Raw genomic sequence first — 19,703 nt, forward strand, 5'->3', positions numbered from 1 at the left:
GCATTCCTCCATGTTCCCGTCTGTTTTGACGCACTCCACGGTTCACTCTCTGCCTGCTCAGTTGCAATCCAAGTCCACTCAGCTGCCTACTCACTGTTTCACTCATTGGAAACATATGTGGGTAAAAACTCAGTATTACAAAATACTGTTTGCAAAAGGAAAAGTTGAGAGAGAGAAACCAAGTGAGTAAATAAGATGAGTTAATGAAGTTCCTGGGAAGTTATTAAAATATCAAATCCAGTCACGATAGTATTAATTTTGGAGCGCTTGCTGCGGTCCTTAATTACTGGTGCATGTCCGATCATGCTTATGATTCAGTTTTTCACTTTAACTGGAAATAGGCAATAACCTCCTGGCGTTTTGTTCTGAGCAAAACTTAATTCAAAACTGATTCTCTCTAGTGTTTGTTCTTTCTTTTAAAAAAAGAGTCGACACACGGATCTGCTGTTTGCCGTGATGAGCGAAGAAATCGGCTCTCAACTTTGGGGCTCACGTCAACTCCAGGTAACGGGAACATGTGCGCAAAAACTGCCACCTAAGCTTGTATTTATACCCACTTGCTCCCTGCTGCAGGGCCTAATCGCGACTATTCCCGTGGACGGAGCCCCGTCCTTTCCTGACTTCCCGCTCCGGAGTCTTCACCGCCAGTGGGTCTCCAAAATGCGCAAAAGGGGCTTTTGTGCATGGAGGTCAGTTGGAGACAAATGCATGAGACGAGGTGTGCAGAAATCCCCGGAAACAAAACTGTTCCGTTTTATCACAAGCTGTCAATGACTCGTGTGTAAACACTCTGCTCCAAGGCTATGCACCAACCAGCCTTGTTTTAGTGTTGCATTGGTATTGCTTTGGTATCCACAGACACACCAAATGTCGCCAACTCATCGTCACGGTGCGCCCTAAGGAAATATCCAGATTGTCTTGTTATCCTGACCATGCCGGTTCCTGGCTGTATATTCTGTGTCAACCGGACAACTAAGGGAAAAATGCACACTTGCGCAGACTACACCGAGTATCGCTCAGTCTGTCATTTTCCCTGAAGTAAAGTTTGCTCACGGCACCTAAGCTAAATGGTAGACGACGAAAGCCCGGAGAGAGTCGGGCTAATTAAAAGGTCTCCACCTCCGCTCCACGCCCCCCGCCTCCCCACACCACAGTCCCACAGGTCAAACCAAAGTGCTGCCTTGATCCAGCCACTCTAATTGGATTGCACGGGATGCACAAGAGAATATCTTCACATCTCCGAATAATTATCCTTAAATCCAAAACAAATATGATGAATTAGGGCTGCAGCATCGTCCAGCCTTTCAATGCCCTGCATCGTCCACAGTGGGATGAGATTGATTTGTCTCCTTTATCTGACCATTATCTGTGCGCCGCAGCAGTGTCGACACCTGCGTGAAATGTAAAGTGTGCGCTATCCAGGCGCTGTGGGCAACGCAGTGGCCGTAGCCGCCACCATCTTCTGTGCGCTGACAGCCGTCCAGCAGCGAGAAATGTGTGTGTGCGAGTGTGTGTGTGTGTGTGTGTGTATGTGTGAGAGAGTGTGAAGCACGCTAGAATAAAATAAAGATGATTTCCGCCTCTTACTTTCACAATAAAACCCCATGGACTACATATAATATAATAATATAATAATCAACTAAAAGTCACACATATCAGTCTTTTGAAGAAACTTCCCGAAGTGTAGAAAGTATGGGCTAAGCTTATTTTTTACCTGAACATTTTAATCTAAATGGAAGAAAAATAATCTGCTGCACAAGATTGTTAAAGGTGGAGTGTGTAGGATTAAATGGCATATAAATGTGAGGTTTCAGACACCAGTGTTTGGTTTGTCCGTTCTGGGCTACTGTAGAAACAAACTGTTGCAACAGCACAACCTCCCTAGAAGAGGACCCACTCTCCATGTAGATATAAAGAGCTCATTCCATGGTAACAAAAACACAACAATTATTAGTTTCAGGTGATTATACACTAATGATAACATTGTGAATAGTATATTCCAATTACACCTGTAGGCCTATGGCCAGATGAGGCCCTTTTGTGTGGAGTTTGCATCGTCCCCTTGTGCCTGTGCAGGTTCCCTCAGCCTCAGGTGACTCTGGGTGTATTGGTGATTCTAAATTGTCTGTAGGTGTGACTGTGAGTGTGAATGGTGGTCTATCTCTCTTCTACGTGTTATATCAATGACTGGTGACCTGCCCAGGGTGTAAACTGCCTCTTATCCAATGTCAAATTTGCTACAGCTGTCTAGAGGATAAGCAATAAATAAAATGAATCAATGAAATCAAATTAAATGAAAGTTACACATTGGTCCTTTAACTCATGTTAAAGGTCTGCAAAGTAAAAACAATACTTAGGGAGAAAAATAGTTGCATAGTTATAACCCCGACTGTATGGTGTAACAACTGTATCAGATATCAAGATATCACGTATTGAACTTCCTCAGATCTGTGGAAAAGTGATTGAAAAGGTCGTTTATGTTGAAGTCCAATAGCTGTGCTTCCTGTTTGAGGGCTGCGGCTGACTTGACGGTGCTGTCTGTGTTTGGAGAGCAGGGAAGAGAAGATGGGTTGACTATTATTAGGAGGGGAGGGGGACCGTGGACTTACGTGCACGCACTGGAAGAGAGTGGTAACGAGCACGTATTCTAGGAAAGGGTGGGGACGTTTTTGTTGTTTTTTTTTGACCGCATTGAGCGCACCCCCAACTCTCAGTTTAAAGATGAAGCCCCTTCTCCCTCTTGTCTTTTCCACCCTTTATTTAATATGGATGGAAACCTCTGCCCTGGGATGATAGCAGAGGAAAAACTCATTGGAGAAAAAGGGGATATAATTATATTACAGTGAAGCCATAGAAGATGAAATACACTAATTCACTAAACTGTTTTAGAGAGTCACTATAATCCATGTAATATCAATATTGGATTATAACGATGGATGAAATTTTCAAAAATAATATTCAAAAATTGGTTTTCAATGAGGATAAATACATTCCTATTGTGTGTGCAGCATGTCTCCTAATGAAATGAAAATATCAAACAGCAGTGTTCTGTACATTGGCTTCACAGTATACTTAGAAGATCACCAGGAGGAAGTGTGCATACTTGCTTGCACTACACCTGTGGGTAGGGGAAGAACAAAAGCATGTCTTTTATGAAAGGAATGAAAAGGAGACCTCCCTCATGTTCAGATCAGTGTGTGATTTACATAATAATACAAAGCTTTGTGGCCTTGCAACAGATGGTGTTAGTGTAAGTCTTGAGATGAGTTTCAAAGAACAAGATTGATTCTACAGACAAACAAGTCTTTCTCATATATAGTGGAGAAAAATACCCTGATTGAGACACAATACGTAATGTGTACATGTGCCTGTGTGTATCGGGTTGTGCACTGTAAATGTATATGCTACATGTGCCTGTGTGTATCGGGTTGTGCACTGTAAATATATATGCTACATGCACATCATATAATGTTTTTTTATGCACAATAAGGTGTCTGTCTTGTGCGTGCATAAAAGCTTTAAAAGAAATGTTGCAAATATTCCACCTTTAAAATCAAGAAACCAATTTTTGGGGAAACATTTTTGTGTAAAATTTTAAAAACTCTTCATTTAAACAAAGCCCCTGTGCCCTTTTGATGGTTGCTGTTGAACCATGGTCTTTGATTTATAAATAAAAAGACTTATGTAGAATGTGTTATGAACTTTAAATCTTTTTTTTTTTTTCATTTTTCAAGTCAGACCTCTCATGTACAATCATGCTTGAGGAAGAGCGCAAATACATTCACAGAGAAACACATCAGGGTTTAAGTCAGTGTGTATAGTAGAGTTTGTGCACAACAATCAAACCTACTACAGCTAGCTCCAGTCACGACAAAAAGTTGGTGCAATGCAGCTATAATATAAAACCATGCTTTCAAACCTAAATGTGACAGTGTTCAGACTCTTGGCAACAAGGTATAACAGAGAGAACAGATATGAATGGAGAAAGGGCTGTGATAGGGCTGTAGTAAGATAGTGGGAGAGAGAGACAAGGAAGAAAAGAATGAAAAAACAGTTTGCTACATGATCTAATCTAATCTGTTTCATTATTTGATGGTCCCTGATTATGAATTGATCATTTTACCAGAATAACCACAAAGTTTCACTATACCTAGTCAATCAGAAATCTTTATTCTTGATGATCAAGCTTTCCAATATGGCTAAGATTAGTTTTAATTTGATACCAAAACAAAAAAAAGTGAGTCAGCAACTACTTTAATGAGACACACATCCCTTCCAAATCTCATTCACGGGTAAATTAAGATGATTGATACTGGAAAAATACTAAAAACACAACCACACAATACTAGTTAAGCCTGGGCTATCACTCATCTAAAACTGTTGCCATGATGAGTTTTGGTTAGTGGTCTCTAAATATATATTTATATATATATATATATAGTACACTTTTACACAGCACTCTCTAGTGGGCATTTTCTGGATCTGCAGTGTAAACATACTAAACACATCCTGTGGAGCACTCACACTTGAAGAGAAAATTAAGTTTATTTGGAGTTTGTTTGTTAGATTCATATGCATTATGCCTCAGAGTTTAGTTGGGAAAATACCTTTCTCTGTGGGGTTAGTGGGGGAGGAGGCAGAGGGAACTGGAAGTACATTTATCCATGAGTTAACCTTTTGGAGCTGTGCTCTTTACTACCTACTTGTGCTTTGAGGACTTCATATTTAAAGCAATAGTTTGACATTTCGGGAAACATTTTTCACTTACTTGCTGAGAGTTAAATGATAATATTGATACCACTGTAATATGTGTATGGTATATTAAGCTGGAGCTAGAAGCCGGTTAGCTTATCTTAGCATAAAGATTGGAAACAGAGGGGAACAGGCCTGTCCATCCAAAGATGAAAAAAAAATCACTTACCTGCACCTCTGAAGATTGTTATATCTTGTTTGTTTAATCCATATAAAAAAACACAATGAAAGACACATTAACTAGGGCTTAATTGCCAGACTATTTCTGGGTCAGATGCAGGAACTTTCTGGTCACTTGACCAACTGCTTGAAAGTTACTGTTTAATGGCTGGGCCAGGGTGTTAAATAGGTGTATTTCCAAAATGTTGAACTATTGCCTTAAGCAGTTTCAAGATGCCATACACTTAAAAAAGTCCATTGAGGTAGGCTAACATAAGCACCTGTTGACAGGTGTCACTCCAAGCCAGTTGTGGTGTGTAAGGGTCAGTGTTTGGGGCTTCCTTCTTTCCACAGAGGTCAGGGGTCAACTCATGAGTCCTCCACTTCACCTTTCCCTCTCTATCACCTCCTACCCTATTTAAGCAAGCCGGCCATCAGAAACACTCCAGATAAATATTGTGATCAATGACATTTACAATCAGCAGGATTGTTCAGTACACATACACAGCCTACTTCAATGCCCATTTGGAAAGTTTACACAGAAACAAAATCAATAAATAGATTTCTAACCTGCAGAAGTAATGGCAGAACAAATGGATAAAGACAGCTATAATTCAAACACATCTTTCAGGTCTTATTTTTTATGGTCATTCAACTTAGAAAGTTGGGAAGCTTATTGATAAAGGAAAAAAAATTCATAACACAGTATTGAATTTCTGCCAGAGTCTGGCAAATTTATAGACTCAAACAAAAACAGTAAGAACAGTTTAAGAAGTGAAGCAGAATGAACATACCATCCCCACTCTGAAGACTCTGACCCTTGAACCCTGACCTCTGCTTCCATCACAGTGCTCATTTCACAGGTTGTCAACAACCAAGACCGGTGAGCATATAAAACTAAGAAAAAAGGCCTCTATTGTGGCATGGCAGGGTTTGTTAGAAGGCAAATACATGCAGCAAAACTAACATCTCCCTGTTAAATAAGATGTGACATCTAACATGCAGGTTTAAGATTAATCTATGCCAGCAGTAAAGATTTGGATTACTACCCAAACACGAAGGCTTTGCATAGCACCCACAAATAGGCTACTTCAAAAACAACTTCTGAAGCATATGGAATTGACCTTCTGCAATGCAATTCTCAAGATTTTACAGCACAAATTTGCAACACCTGTTTCCATATTCCTGTTTTATTCACATACAAGGGAGCTGGTATTTGACTGTTTTCAGTCTCAGAATTTTCAATTTTTATTTGCTCGAACTTTTTTTCCATTTCTGTTTTTCTTTACATTATTACTTCCCCAATCCCCAAAATCCCAGACAGTCCACTGTGATTGTACAAGGGAGAGAGGAGGGTGTGTATTTTAACAAAGCTCAGTGATCAGCGGCATGTTCTCATTTCTTCAGCACTTGTATCCTTAAGCTGCCTTTTCAAACAATGACCCTTGCCTCCCACTCTCTGCCTCATCCCCACATTTCCCTAAATGCACCTTGCCATATTCTCCTGAGGAAAAAAACAAACACTAATCTCCTTTCCTCAATACTATACAGGCGTTCTGACAAAAGCATGTTTGGCTTCCATCAGAGCCCCTTTCTTCACCTCCTCTATCTCCTTACTTCCCCCACTCATTATTTGGTGTTACTCAGTTCTTTCGGTAGCGATTCTTTGGCTTCTCACCACAGCCAGTAGCCTCGCAGGAAGACAGGCCAGGCTGCTTGCCAGAGTTAATGCTACTCAGAAGGGCGGGCAGCTCATGGGTGATTGCCTTCTCGATCCTATCCAGCAGACAGCCTCCCATGTAGGAGCACTGAGCCGTCAGGGCCTTGAAGTTGGTGATGGGGTTGATGCCAAAGAAGTCACGGTAAGCGTCACGGTTGGGCAGGTCAAACTTGCTGACATTGGTCTTGGCTAGGATGGATTTGAAAATGTAGAACTTGTCAGGGTCATCCACAATCTCCTTGAAGACAAGTTCAGGATCACTGAAGAAGCTCATCTTCTCTTTAAAGGTCTGGACATAGCGGTCCACCAACAGGGCATGGATGCGCACGCGGATGCCATGCTGGCGGATGAAGGCAATCTTGTTCTCCATACGGTTTTCAATCACTTGGTTGAGATCTTCGAGCAGGGAGATCTCCTCTCGCTTGAAGAGCTCACGGCTGGTTTCGGGTGCGTAGTCATATGGCCAGAAAGAGCTGACGTAGACGCGGGGGGGTTCAGTCACATTGATGAGGGGAGCTAAGCTCCAGAAGAGTGCTCCATAGACTCTCATCAAATCCTGGGTGGCCAAGTTGTCAGCCTTGTTCAAAATGATGCGGATCTGGGACTCACGACCCTTCAACTGCCGGAAGAGCATCTCCAGCTCCAGGCCAACATCCAGCTTTGTGGGGTCAAAGGTCACGAAGATCAGGTCAGCACGGTCAATGAACCACTGGCAAACATCATTGAAAGGGTAGCCTAGATAGAAAGAGAGACATTAGTAACTGTTAAAACTAAATACTAATTTGCACCCAGCTGCATCCTTATAACTGAAAATTTGCAAACTGGGGGTAAAATCTTCTGTCCTGTGCTTTACCTCTCTCCTGCTGCTTGCGGTTCTCAATGATTCCAGGTGTGTCTACAAAGGTCACACGTTCCAGCAACTTGTGAGGCATTTCAATACCAATCAGCTTTTCCAGGAAGTTTTGGCCAAACTTCTCCAGTGGAGAAAAGGAGCGAGAGCTGTCTGCAGCCATAACAATGCCCTCAACAGAGCGGATCTTCTCCCCATGCATAATTACAGTGAACTCAGAGGTAGTAGGCTCAGCTCCTGAGGATTCAAGGAGAACAAGTGATTAGAAAGAACACAAGGAAAAAAACATGAAGAGATCCATAGAGAGATGAGATCTGTGATGGTATCTGCTCACATCATAGCCAGAATGACATACTCACACATGCAGCTGCCTCTCTAATAGCCATTTTGGTTTTATGATGCTATTTAATGAATCTTTCTTTTTGATATTTGCATTGGGTATCTGCCTGAATGATCAGTCTGGATTGTAGCACAAATTATTACGTTAAACATTGCTGACAGCTATTTTTAAAAGAAAATGTGTGTTACTTACCTGTGTAGAGCTGATAGGGGCTGTCGCTCAAACCCAGGAGGTAATTGATCATGGAGGACTTGCCTACACTCCAGGGTCCAAGGAACAGCACCATGGGCTTGGAAGTAATTTCTCCATCTGTGAATGAACGACAACAGAGATTAAAATCTTAGTAGGATGGCTAAATGATGAAGGGGAACCTCTCAAGTTCATCCCAAGTTTTATATTTTGTTTTCAGTTACACAGAGATGTAACCATCTGCAAAACTGTGTCAATTATATTTATTTCTGATTTGAAAAAAGACCTGAGAGCTTGAGCTCTTCTGTGTTGAACTGATGCCAAACTTGTGTTGCAGTCTTCATTTCCTTTAATGTTTCATGAAAGGATAGTTTAAACAAAACAGCAGTCCATCCAAAATGTATTCTTGGATTGTTTTTGGGATGAGCTTTAATTCAATTTTGAGAGACACCAAGAAGCACACCAGAATAACACTGTCACTCTCAATCCAGAGCACAGAGGAAAAAAGAAAAGAGTATGGGAAAATAAAAAAGTATCAAAGCTGTTAGGCATTTTTAATAGCATAGTTTAAGCTGCTTAATTGCTGCAACCATGTCTCAGTGATACATAGTTAAGCAGTGTCCATACTATGACAAAAGACTCAAGAGGGTAAGACTTTCAAAGCAAGCTGGATGTGTGTGGGTAGGACTTAAGTCACTTTAATGGACTTGTGCAATTGGGCACAAAAGCAATGTTCCCAATTGGTAAACTGCTGATTTTTGGTTTGATTTGTGGTTAAGGTTAGGGTTAGGTTAAGGTTAGACAAGTAGGTTATGGTTAAGGTCAGTATCCAGGAAATGAAAGTAAGTTGATGCAAATACCCCAAAAGTGACTTAAGTAAACAGAGCCAGTTTGAGTTTTATACCTGGGAAGTGAGAACATTTCAGGAAAGTGAGGACATTATGGCTGGGGCTCTTTGAAGCTTCAGGCTTGGTTTTAGGATGAATTGAGTTAAGTTCAGTTTGGGGTTTGGTGTAGGCATTTAGTTGTGATGGTTAAGGTTAGGGTAATGCATTATATAATGCATTATGTCACTGAATGTCCTCACTGAGCTAGCTATACAAGAGCAAGCATAGGCACATGTGTGTGTGTGTGTGTGTGTGTGTGTGTGTGTGTGTGTGTGTGTGTGTGTGTGTGTCTGTGTGTGTCTGTGTGTGTCTGTGTGTGTCTGTGTGTTGTGAGTGGACATGGTGTCAGGGTGGTAGGATGAGGGTTAGGGTTAGGTTTAGGGTCCAAACCCGCATGGATTCAGCAACATATGGAGTAAAAGTGTTTGGACAAAAAAAAAGAAGATGTCATCACAAAAGAATATTAAATAATTAAAATTTAAAAAATCTAAAACACACTTAATGCTAGTGGCTTTTAACATTATGGTAAATAAAGAAGAGCGTCTAAAAAGACATTCAGTTCACTCTTGGTCAAACACTCACCACCCTTTGCCACCAGTGTCCCTCTTCCAACCTGTTCATCCTTCGCGGAAGCCAGAACTGCACATGCAACCCCCCACATTTTACATCGTAACTATACAACTGAATAGTGTCATTAAATACATAATATACTACATAATATACTACCAAGACATTACCATTCACATTTTAGGAACTTTTTGTGATCTGCAAATTCACATTTCTTCCCTTTTAATTCTTTAGAAAGAAGAGTTTTGGTAACTTAAGACAATTTAGGTGACAACCAAAATGTCTTCTCCTTGAATAACACTGCTGTCAAAGTGATATGAATAGATGTCCTTATGACACCAAAGATAAAAGTGGTGGCATAAAGAGCACAACCAATTTAGAATCACCCTGCACTCTTTCCTATGGGTTAACGCTTTCACGCATGGATCACTTTGGTCACACATCATCTGAAGAGAACCATGCTTAAAAAACCTAACCCATAGAGAGCAGCACAATGTTCATTTTGATCGAAGTGTTTCACAGATGTATGAAGACAAATGAAGGGGGAAACAAAGGGGCTGAGCACTTCAGGCGGTGCCATGCACAGGTAAGCCCTGTCCACACCCACCTGTGGCTGCATCCCCAAAGGATCGTCCAGGGTAGGCTGTTAGATGAGGGGGGCAGAGGGAATGGGGAAGGAACAGGAGAGGATGGAGTACAGAGAAGTGAAGGGAATGGGAAGTGGAGGAGAGTGAGGAGAGCTCAGTGAGGTAGTGAGGTTTCTGGAAGCAACAGGGAAGGGGTACAGTAACAATGTGTATGGATGGGTGGGAGATAATGGCTGGAATATGGTCCCATATTTGACTTAATGTGTCAAATATGTCAGTCTGTGCACAAATGGATGATGTGAATTTGATTGATTGTCCAGTTTTTGACTCTGTACAGCAAGAAGTTCATTGATATGAACTTCTGAGGCATGGCATTCAAATTATATGTTATGCCAAGCCTGAAAAAGCTGCAAGAGGGCAAGCTTTATTTCATTGTGGGTAAGTAGAATTTGTTCTTTTCTGGTCAATGAACAGTGTTGAGGTTACTGTGGAGAAATAGCGCAAAAAGTCATTTAAAAATCAAACAGAGAAATTACAAAAAGGTGTAAAAAAATGTATAGAAGAAAAGGGGAAGAAATATTTCTAAAGTAGCAGGAATGGAGTGATAAGACAATTTGATACTTTACCCTTTCCCTAAAGCCTACATTGCTACAGCTAATTTCAGTAAATATCATTACTACTATTTTTTACAATGTTGGTGCTATAGAGCATACAACATTTCCAACATAGATTTTGAAATATCACAGGCATATATATATCACATACCTTGATATACATATATATATATATGTATATATATATATATATATATATATATATATATATATATATGTGTGTATATATATATATAAGAAGTGCCCCGAAAGTGGAAAAAGCACAAGATCCTGAAGTTATTCATGAGTTGACAATGTAAAGATGATGCAAACAACAGTCAACAAATCAGTCACTTAAGCAACCCAAACAAAAAACCCACACCACGGGACAAGGTGAAGCTGAGTGCAGATGAAGCCAAAGCTTTGGTTGTACCTGAGATCTCATGCTGCCTCAACTCATTGTACTTGTAGGCCTGTTCCATCGGCTTGATGGATGTGTGGTAGATCTTCCGCAACCTCTCCAAAGCAGCTGGTGGACAAGAGAGATGAAGGGAAAGTATAATAAAGACGTTAGCAAAATAATTTTCCCTTTTCTTCTCTTTCACATTACCAGCTCTAGTAGTCTCTGATCCTCACCTGCATAGTCTCCGGATTTTTCCTCAGCTGCAAGTCTCAGCGTCTCGTCAATGTGCGATCTGTCTCTGAGGACAGAGGTTAAATCTTCTTCTTCTGCAAAAACAACAATAACAACATTTTCAGTGCATGATAATTAAGTGATGGATGTTGACCGAGGCAAAAGCCAACTGAATGACAGTTTCATTATATATATCTATATCTATATATATATATATATATAGATATATATATGTGTGATCAATAAAGTTTGCTACTGAGGCAAGTGATTATGTTATTTCTGTTTGTGCGACATTCAATACATCCTGCATCTCGACTGCTGGGTATAGAGATTATAAACGCTGGAGAGCAGTTTTACATTGAGTGTCATTATCAGTTTCAGACATATCAGACATCTGAGCTGTCTATCAAATTTTTGCCACCCAAGCCTTCATCTGCAGCTCCTTGTGCAGCCAATGTCTCTTCTACATCATATTTTCTTATATTAATCTCTGTTTTACTGCTTTTTATTATATATAAACCATAAGTGTGTTCACTGTAAATATGTTAGCACCAACCAAATGTTTTCCAAGTGTCTGTAAAGAATGACCACTATGAATAACTGATATTATTTTAGTGCTCTCAGTGGGACAAACTTCCTTCAGTGAGTTGTTTCATTTCAGAAATTAATATGGACCCATTGAAACAGTCACAAAATGTTTGTGGTTAAACCACCAACCTTACGGACAGTAACTGCTTTTGTCAATGTTTCATCAATCTATTGACCAATCCATTTTAAACATGCATATGAAAATTTCAAAGGAGCAGCACTGCTAATGTTAATAACATATTTCCTGAAAGTAATAAAATATCAGCTGTGTATGTACATGTGTGTGTGCAACTTAGAGAGAGAGAAAGAGAGAGAATCCGAGAGAACGTATCCGCTCATCAGTGTCTCATGTCCACTGTTTGAACATATCGGATTACTTAGATCACAGCTGTTAGTACAATCAGCTCTTAATATAGAAAGCAAACGCCGAAAATAAACAGACAAAGACATTTGTTTGGCATCTCTATGGGCTTTATAACAACAGCATAGATAAGACAGACAAAGACAGAGAGACAGACAGAGTGAGGGAATTCCCCAGTTTCCCACTGCATCAGGACAGTTCACAAAGCTGGACTGAGTGTTCTAGTCAGTAATATACATGAGACAATGATGTGCAATCCTCTGTCTTTTGTGGTCTATATTTACCCACCTATCACAGACTTATCAGTCTGTGAGACCTGTCCTTGTGTGCCCAGGTCTCAGAGCAAGCCTCCCTGTAATGCCTCCCACACTGTCCTGCTTCAGACAAATCGGCAGCGGCTATGAGCTATATATAGGAGCAGTTGGGAAGTCTTCCTCGTTCACACTTCCATGCCCTGGGGGGTTATGGGTGTTAGTATCCAAGCTACCAGACACTCCCCTAATAGAGTTGCGGGGGAATTTTATAGGCATTTTCAGCATGTTAGTGGAATATTAAATCTGATATAGTTGCAGCTGCAGGGCAATTAATTGCAGTCATTGAATTGTAAATCAGAAAACACAGGCCATAATTTGAATATTGATGTTGTCAAATAACAAATCATCTGCATACTTCCTGTCAGCACATCCCATTTTAATTCAGTTTACTGGTGCAGAAAAGATATTGATAGCATTCAAAATCCTTCCTTGACCTGATATTAATATAGGATGGAAAAGAAAGTTGATAGGAAATGACTGGAAAAACAGTTTGATAAAAAAAAACTGAAAAAGTCTTTAGTTGCACATCTATTGACCTCCTTGACAAAAATCTAACAAAAAACTTTGCTGCTTATAGTGGAAAATTAGCAATAAATGTTCAGAAGAAGTGACATGCATGGAGGATGATAATTCCTGAAAAGTCAGTGCTGCAAAAAAGTCAAAGTGAAGCACTCAGCTGTGGAAAGATAAAGATTTCTTCTAAGGTGCAACTCAAGTCATCTTAGGTCTACAGGACAACACTTTGATCATTTACAGCTGAGTACAGGCTACGGCTTCCCTCATTTAGTTACACCATACTCATCTGAAACAGGCAATTGTAGTGGCTTTTTCAGTTTCTATATAATTATTAGGGTGTCTTTGCACCTGCTTTGCTTTTTTCCACAAAAGAAGATTGTGTGTGAATTAGTGGCAGATTCTGGTTAGTAAGAAGCACCAGAGGTCAGGAGGTGACAGAAGAGGTACAATCTAAAGCCATGTTCCATTAAATTCTCCAAAACTAAAACCCAGCAGTGTTGGATGAGAGCATTGTTTCCTGTGAATATATATCAATGTGAGACGATTCAACTCACTCAGAGGGCTGCACTGCCATGGCATCCCACACCCTAACCTGGAGTAAAGCCACTGGCCTTGTGTCAATGACTTCTAGTGTTTCTGGCTAAGTGTCAGAATTACATGTTGCTTTGGCCAAAACTGATGTTGACAATTTGACTGTAACAACTAATAGCAAAATCATCTGAAGGGCTGTTTGTATACAAGCCTGAAGCAAACCTTTTTATATGACGACACCACAAATCTTTAAGATATCGACACATTTGCATCATGAAAATGGGGTTAATAAAAGTGTGTGCCAAATGAAATTGAAAGTGGCCTTTCTTTATTCCTAAAAAATCCAGGGAGCACTTTTAGTCAATCTAAAGATTTGACACCGCAGGAAGCCAAAAGGAATACTTCAAATCATGCATAGCTAAGCAATTTAAAAAAGACCCCTGCATTGATGCATTATGTGGCTCATGCTTTAATTGAGACCCCAACAAATGCTTCGTTGCAGTATGAAAGCAGTAACAAACTTCTCGTTGAGGAACAACGTAGCATTGCTGATTCTCCCCGAGTCAACCTACTAAAAATAAGTCTGTATAATGTTGCTCCCAGCACAGTGCAAGAACAAGAGAAACTAAAAGGTTAGTGGCCAGAAAAAAGTAGGGCATGAGTAATGCTGCAGTCCTAAAAACATGCAGAAGTATATCTATGTATATAAGTCTTCAGGTTGTTGAAACAAAAATGAAAATGGAATAAAAATGGGTGTTATCCTTTTATGCATTTGAACTTATAATAGCATGTCTGCGATACCTTCTTTATCCTTACTGCACCGATGAAGCAGCAATGCAACTTTATTTTTGTTTTTGTAAATCAGATGAATGCTACTTGCAAAATTGCTTTTGTTTGCATGAACTTTAGAAACAACAGCTGCAAACAATGTGATCTCATAGCATCATGTGTAATAAATGATTGCCATTTTCAAACACTGAGGCACATCATGGCACAGATTGGCTGCATGTCAGATGAGCCAAAGTAAAACATGGCACAGGCAGGAATAAAGGTAATTAAAGTTATGATTTAAGCATTGGTACAAGGTGCAATGAGTCACACTATGAGGAAATGGTTAAGGTTTTTTTTTTATCAGTGTGAGAGAAGTCACCCATCAGAGGAAACTGAGGATGATTTAACTTGGAGACTAAAGTGGCTCTTGAGAAACAGGCCCCATCAATGTAACAGGACTGTATCTACATTACACAAAGCTTACTCAAGCTTCTGTAACTTGACTCATCACCAAGAAGAGTGGTGTCTTTTAACACTTGCCTCTTGAGTGGGCCTTAACTGCTGTGCACTTGTTAACACCTTCCAATCCAGTCAATCCCTGATTGAGGACAGAGCTCCGCAAAGATCAGAGAGGTAGTGTTGCCTGTGGATGGCGGGCCTTGCATCAGCGCTCAAAATGAACCCTGCAGGCGCCAGGGGAATTGAACCCCCGACATCTGTGGCCAGGACCATGTGTCCTCACTGAGCCCGTTGCCACACAACCCTCCCTCAGTTTGGAGAAACATTCTGGTGGCATCGGCACATCCAGTAGGAATGTTGGTGATTTAAGCCTACCGTGGCCTCAGAGTAAGTCATGCCTCAACTATAGATCCTTATGTAGATGGTGTTCTGTCATCAAATACAATGTCAATTAACAAGTGTAAAACTCTGCAAAGATTAAAAGTGCTCAAGTTTAAAGACCTCTTCTACTTTACTGTGTTTTCCTTAACCCAAATATTCAAATTTGACTGTACACACTGATATATTTGCAGAATTACAGAATCTCCTGAAGGCAGAGGAGAGTGGACTGCTCTGTATTTCCCTCATGTGCATATAACAGCTGCATGATATAATGGAGACAAGTTTTAAATGTAAGTTGAAAGCTCTCAATGTCACTCTGAACAATAAATATGGATTATTTGATGCACTCAAAGCATACAAACAGGAATTAATCCAATGTGTATTTATTCTTCTGTAGATGTGCATGTGTGTGCTTGTATGTATTTGCAGTCATCCGCACGTACACTGTATATATATATTAGGTAAAACCCCAGGATGTGTAAAACCCCTGGATCATGTTCTGCGTGCAGCACCGTGGAAGTAAATTGAATTAAAATGAACATGATGAGGGTGGCAGAGCTGGAACCTCCAGTCAGAGGATTTATCCTGAGCACGGGGGGGATTCAGGCAACCTTAACTGAAGGCCAGGGGCTTCCACTGGAAAGATCCATGGAGAAGTGTCTATTTTTTTCAGTTCAAACAGAGTGGACAAGATTTTTACATACAAATTGCTTTGTAAAATATCTAAGGATTTAAATGGTATCAATGACACACACACAAGCCAGTTTTCTTGCTAAGTTTAGAAGGACTTTGCATTTGCACTTCACTGGAAACAGAGTCTAGTTTAGTCTCAATAAAACCATACCCATAAAAATAACCAATTCTTTCTCAAGCAAGCGTCAGAGGTGTGAACATAGTCAGCAGAGCTAGTGTAGGGTGTGGTGAGAAGAAGCCACGGATGGCAACAGGTGGCGAAGCATGTGGAGCTAGTACTCCCCCATAGTCAGAAATAGCCCTACAATGGGTCAGAAGATGGACAGAAGAGGGGGCAGAATGGCTGCCTCCTATTTTAAGGCTTTGACGGTCTGGAGGCTCAGAGACATCCCTCATAACTGGCTGTGTAATGTACTGTAATGTAACATATGCATAAATGTCAAATACAGTGTTGAATTTGGCAAACTAAAAACATTACAGTCTCCCATGTATCTCAGGTATTTCACATAAAAACACACAGCTCCTTCACTAGTACAATCCAGTTTTCCTCCACATTAGGTCCTGTAAGTGTATTATCTCAGCCAGATTTACTTTACATGAAAAGGCTTTTGGGATCTAAATGTGGGTGCATGTTGTTCTACAGGCTGGGCTGTTTTTAGCTGGACTGACTCAAGGTTTATTACTGGCACTCACAGACCATCTTATGTTAGTTACATCCACATTGCAAGTCCTCTAAGGGGTCACCAACAAATGGACATGAAGAGGACTGACAGGCTCAAAGGAAGGTGCAAGGGCAAAGGCACTTTACGCTGAGGTGTTGATCTGATGCCTCTATCCCTTCTCTCCTCTCCAAGAGCCAGGAAAGGTGCCCTTGGGACTCAGGGGCTTGTCTTAAGGAGGGGTGTAGAGTAAGGGAGTAAAACTCAGTGTCCCTTCTACTACTACCATCAGAGGGATGTCCCAGACATGCCACATGCCATCACATGGTGACTGTGTGCCATTAGCTGCCCATGTCTCCCCTGTGCACACTGAGAAGATTAAAGATGTTTTTCTTGTATCAATGATCAATACTATTAACACTTACATATATACACATTTGTGTGAAGACATCATTTAGGCCCCAGTGAGGCTGTAATATAACAGAATACATACTCAAAAAAGTCAGCCTATAGCCAGTGTTACGTGTTAGCCATATACTGTAAATATTTACACTAATAACATTTTATATATAATTTGCATTTTTTGAAGCTCCTTTCACACTGAAACCCTCAAGTATGACATCGGACACTGACTCCTTGTCAATCCTCATTTGGTCAGTCAGCACCATTCACACACGACCTTGTTAGTATTTGGTTTCTAGCAACCCTATAATTATATAACAGTTACTATAGTAACCTATGTTTACCCCTACATGCCAATCCGAAGCAGTGTCAAACCTATACCTAAAACCCTGTTATGGAGCAGAGCCATGGACCAGGTTGGTCATGTAACATATATTAACCCATTCACACTCACAAAAATAGAGAGGTTTCCATTTATCATTGCCGTGGCATGAAAGATAGCAGCTATGTAACACATGCAGGTAAAGCACTGTAAAGTAAATATTATGGCACAGTCAGATGAGCTACCCAGGTTCAGCAGATTCAGCGGCTGTACTACACCTGAAGATTTGGTCAGATTGGTACACCAGGTTTAAATACTGCTTAACCTTACACTGAGGTAGGGAAAACATTATTATGCCATTATGCTATTGTGTCCTCAATGTTGAACATCAAGGGGTCCTTAGTTTACACTGAAATGTGGACAGTTCTAATCTTTCATTTAATGCTGTTAATCAACTGGCTTCAGTCTTGAAATTCGTTTGTAACAGAAACACGTGACAGAAATGAGTATAAGATTTCACAACACCAGTATTAACATGTCAGTGTTTAGGCCCTGCTGTTGAGTTCATCTTTATTTCTCACAAAATCCACAATGAATGAAATTAGTGTTAGAATATAATATTGATATCTTTTTTGGACTTGCTCTTAGACAACATATGATGGAATGATAGCAAATCAATTGCTTTAGAGGGAGATTACCCTTTTCTGCTCCTCTTTGCAGAGTAAGGTACTTCATTGGAGTTCCTGACAGCGATCGAACCAATCAGTAACACAAATAATCACACAATGAGTGGCAAGAAGTTCATGATTCTCATGACTGTCCATAAGCTGCTGGTATTGGAATCGAAACTCCTGTGTGCTCTGCAGCAGAAATCAATACTACACATACGCAGTAGATGTAAAGATGGAGAGCACTAAAAGACACCTGCACAGGCCTGCAGAGGAGGTCTATGAACTGCAGCCACAGTCTAGCCCCTCCTGCCTGGAGAATGCATGTCCCTATAAGGCCAACTGCTGGGAATAAATTGCGATTGTGACAGTGCAGAGTGACAGCAGCTGTGCAGCGTATCTAAAGGGTAGCTTGGAGTTGGGAGGGGTGAGGAGTCAGGAGGGAAGGGGAGTCAAGCAGAGGGAGGGAGGAACTGTAGTGTACAGTGTTGGATTTCAGGAGGCCTTCCAATCTTAGACACCTGACAGCAGCCTGGAATATAGAGGCCTGGCCCTGGGCTGTGGAGCTGAACACCACCCCAAGGACGGACAAGGGTGACAGACAAGGGTAATTTCTCCAGTCCAGATCCATAAGCCAGTCCGCATTTTCATTTGGAGTAATCGGGGGGGGTAATTGTGGGTGATAAACGCAGTAAGATATTCAACTCCATGGGTGCCATGTAATCATATTTATTCTGAGATAGTCATGATCCCTGTGCTTTACGATGCTATCATCACAGCGACTTTGAATTTCAAAGAGGAGTAATTCTTCAAAATCACACTTATTAATTCATGAACTTATAGAAGATGTAATTCAAGTATGAAGCAAAGAGACCAAATCTCTGAATGAAGAGATAAAAGAGACTCATGTGTCCAATCAATCTCCCGCATGACTGTCCTCTCCTACTTGGTTAGACTTTCCATCAGCTGGTGCCATGCATTAAGACAGCTGACATGCTGTCAGTCCACATGAGGCTGAACTCTAGGTTGAATATTCCTAAAGAGCTCTACTTCAGAAACTCTCCAACATGTATGATAACATGTATGATAAGACATTTGTCATATATAATAAAACTTGCAGACACTACAGTGTTTGTTGTGTTTCACATTTTAAAATAAAAAGGTCAGGAAGAAACAGTTAAGTCCTCCATTTAACACCTAGTGCCTATATATAATGTATATGTATGTATAATTATAAACTGGTGAAGATCTTAAATAGTTCCTCTTGGTGGTAAAGAAATACCCGGTTAGCATTTCTGTGTCTGTCACTGTCTATCCTTGGCTGGTGTCCCCATAACTGTCACTGTCCTCATACTCTGCCTCTAAAAGCCAATGCCATTCCTGGCTAAACTGCCCCCACAATGGACACAAGCGCTACTTGAACTATTTTTGGCAGTACAACAATTTCATATCTCTGACTATTATGAAAGTTTGAATCACATCTTCTGGATATGAAAAGTTGCCATACAATCAAACTAATGATCAAATGTGGCCGCAGCACATTCATTAAACCCACCTCTAAACTTCAACCACGTCAGTGTTTCATTCATTGGCAGCACTTGTGCACAAACGTGTTGTGCCTCAGTGCACCACTCTACATAAACATACAAACCACCAGATATTTGACCAAAATGTGACTGATTCTTACCTGCTGTGGCCTGCAAAAGCAGCAGGGAGACGAAACAGCAGATTGAGAATGCACCCTTCATGATGGCTGCCAG

General features: G+C 40.6%; 1 protein-coding gene across 2 annotated transcripts; it reads right to left on the reverse strand.

Moving 5' to 3' along the window:
• Window positions 1-5,987: 5,987 nt before the first annotated feature.
• On the reverse strand, window positions 5,988-19,691 carry srl (sarcalumenin). 2 transcript variants are annotated; one of them, XM_053338415.1, is made up of 7 exons: window positions 19,631-19,691; window positions 11,281-11,370; window positions 11,078-11,173; window positions 10,072-10,107; window positions 8,014-8,130; window positions 7,485-7,718; window positions 5,988-7,366 (listed from the first exon to the last, which is right to left on the reverse strand). In XM_053338415.1, exons 1-7 carry the CDS (start codon window positions 19,689-19,691, stop codon window positions 6,555-6,557), a joined length of 1,446 nt encoding a protein of 481 aa, XP_053194390.1. In that variant the 3' UTR covers window positions 5,988-6,554. The 2 variants fall into 2 exon arrangements, with proteins under 2 accessions (XP_053194390.1, XP_053194391.1); XM_053338416.1 differs by lacking the exon at window positions 10,072-10,107.
• Window positions 19,692-19,703: the final 12 nt, after the last annotated feature.

This window comes from Scomber japonicus, chromosome 18, assembly GCF_027409825.1.
Source record: "Scomber japonicus isolate fScoJap1 chromosome 18, fScoJap1.pri, whole genome shotgun sequence".
Taxonomy (NCBI): domain Eukaryota; kingdom Metazoa; phylum Chordata; class Actinopteri; order Scombriformes; family Scombridae; genus Scomber; species Scomber japonicus.

Bases quoted from the DNA above. Each gene is read 5' to 3' on its own strand.
- srl (XM_053338415.1), bottom strand. From the start codon at position 19,691: ATGAAGGGTGCATTCTCAATCTGCTGTTTCGTCTCCCTGCTGCTTTTG. The intron at 10,108-11,077 runs GTACAACCAAAG...CTCATCTAACAG, and splicing joins GAGGCAGCATGAGATCTCAG to CCTACCCTGGACGATCCTTT. The intron at 8,131-10,071 runs GTGGGTGTGGAC...GTTCATTCACAG, and splicing joins CTTTGGGGATGCAGCCACAG to ATGGAGAAATTACTTCCAAG.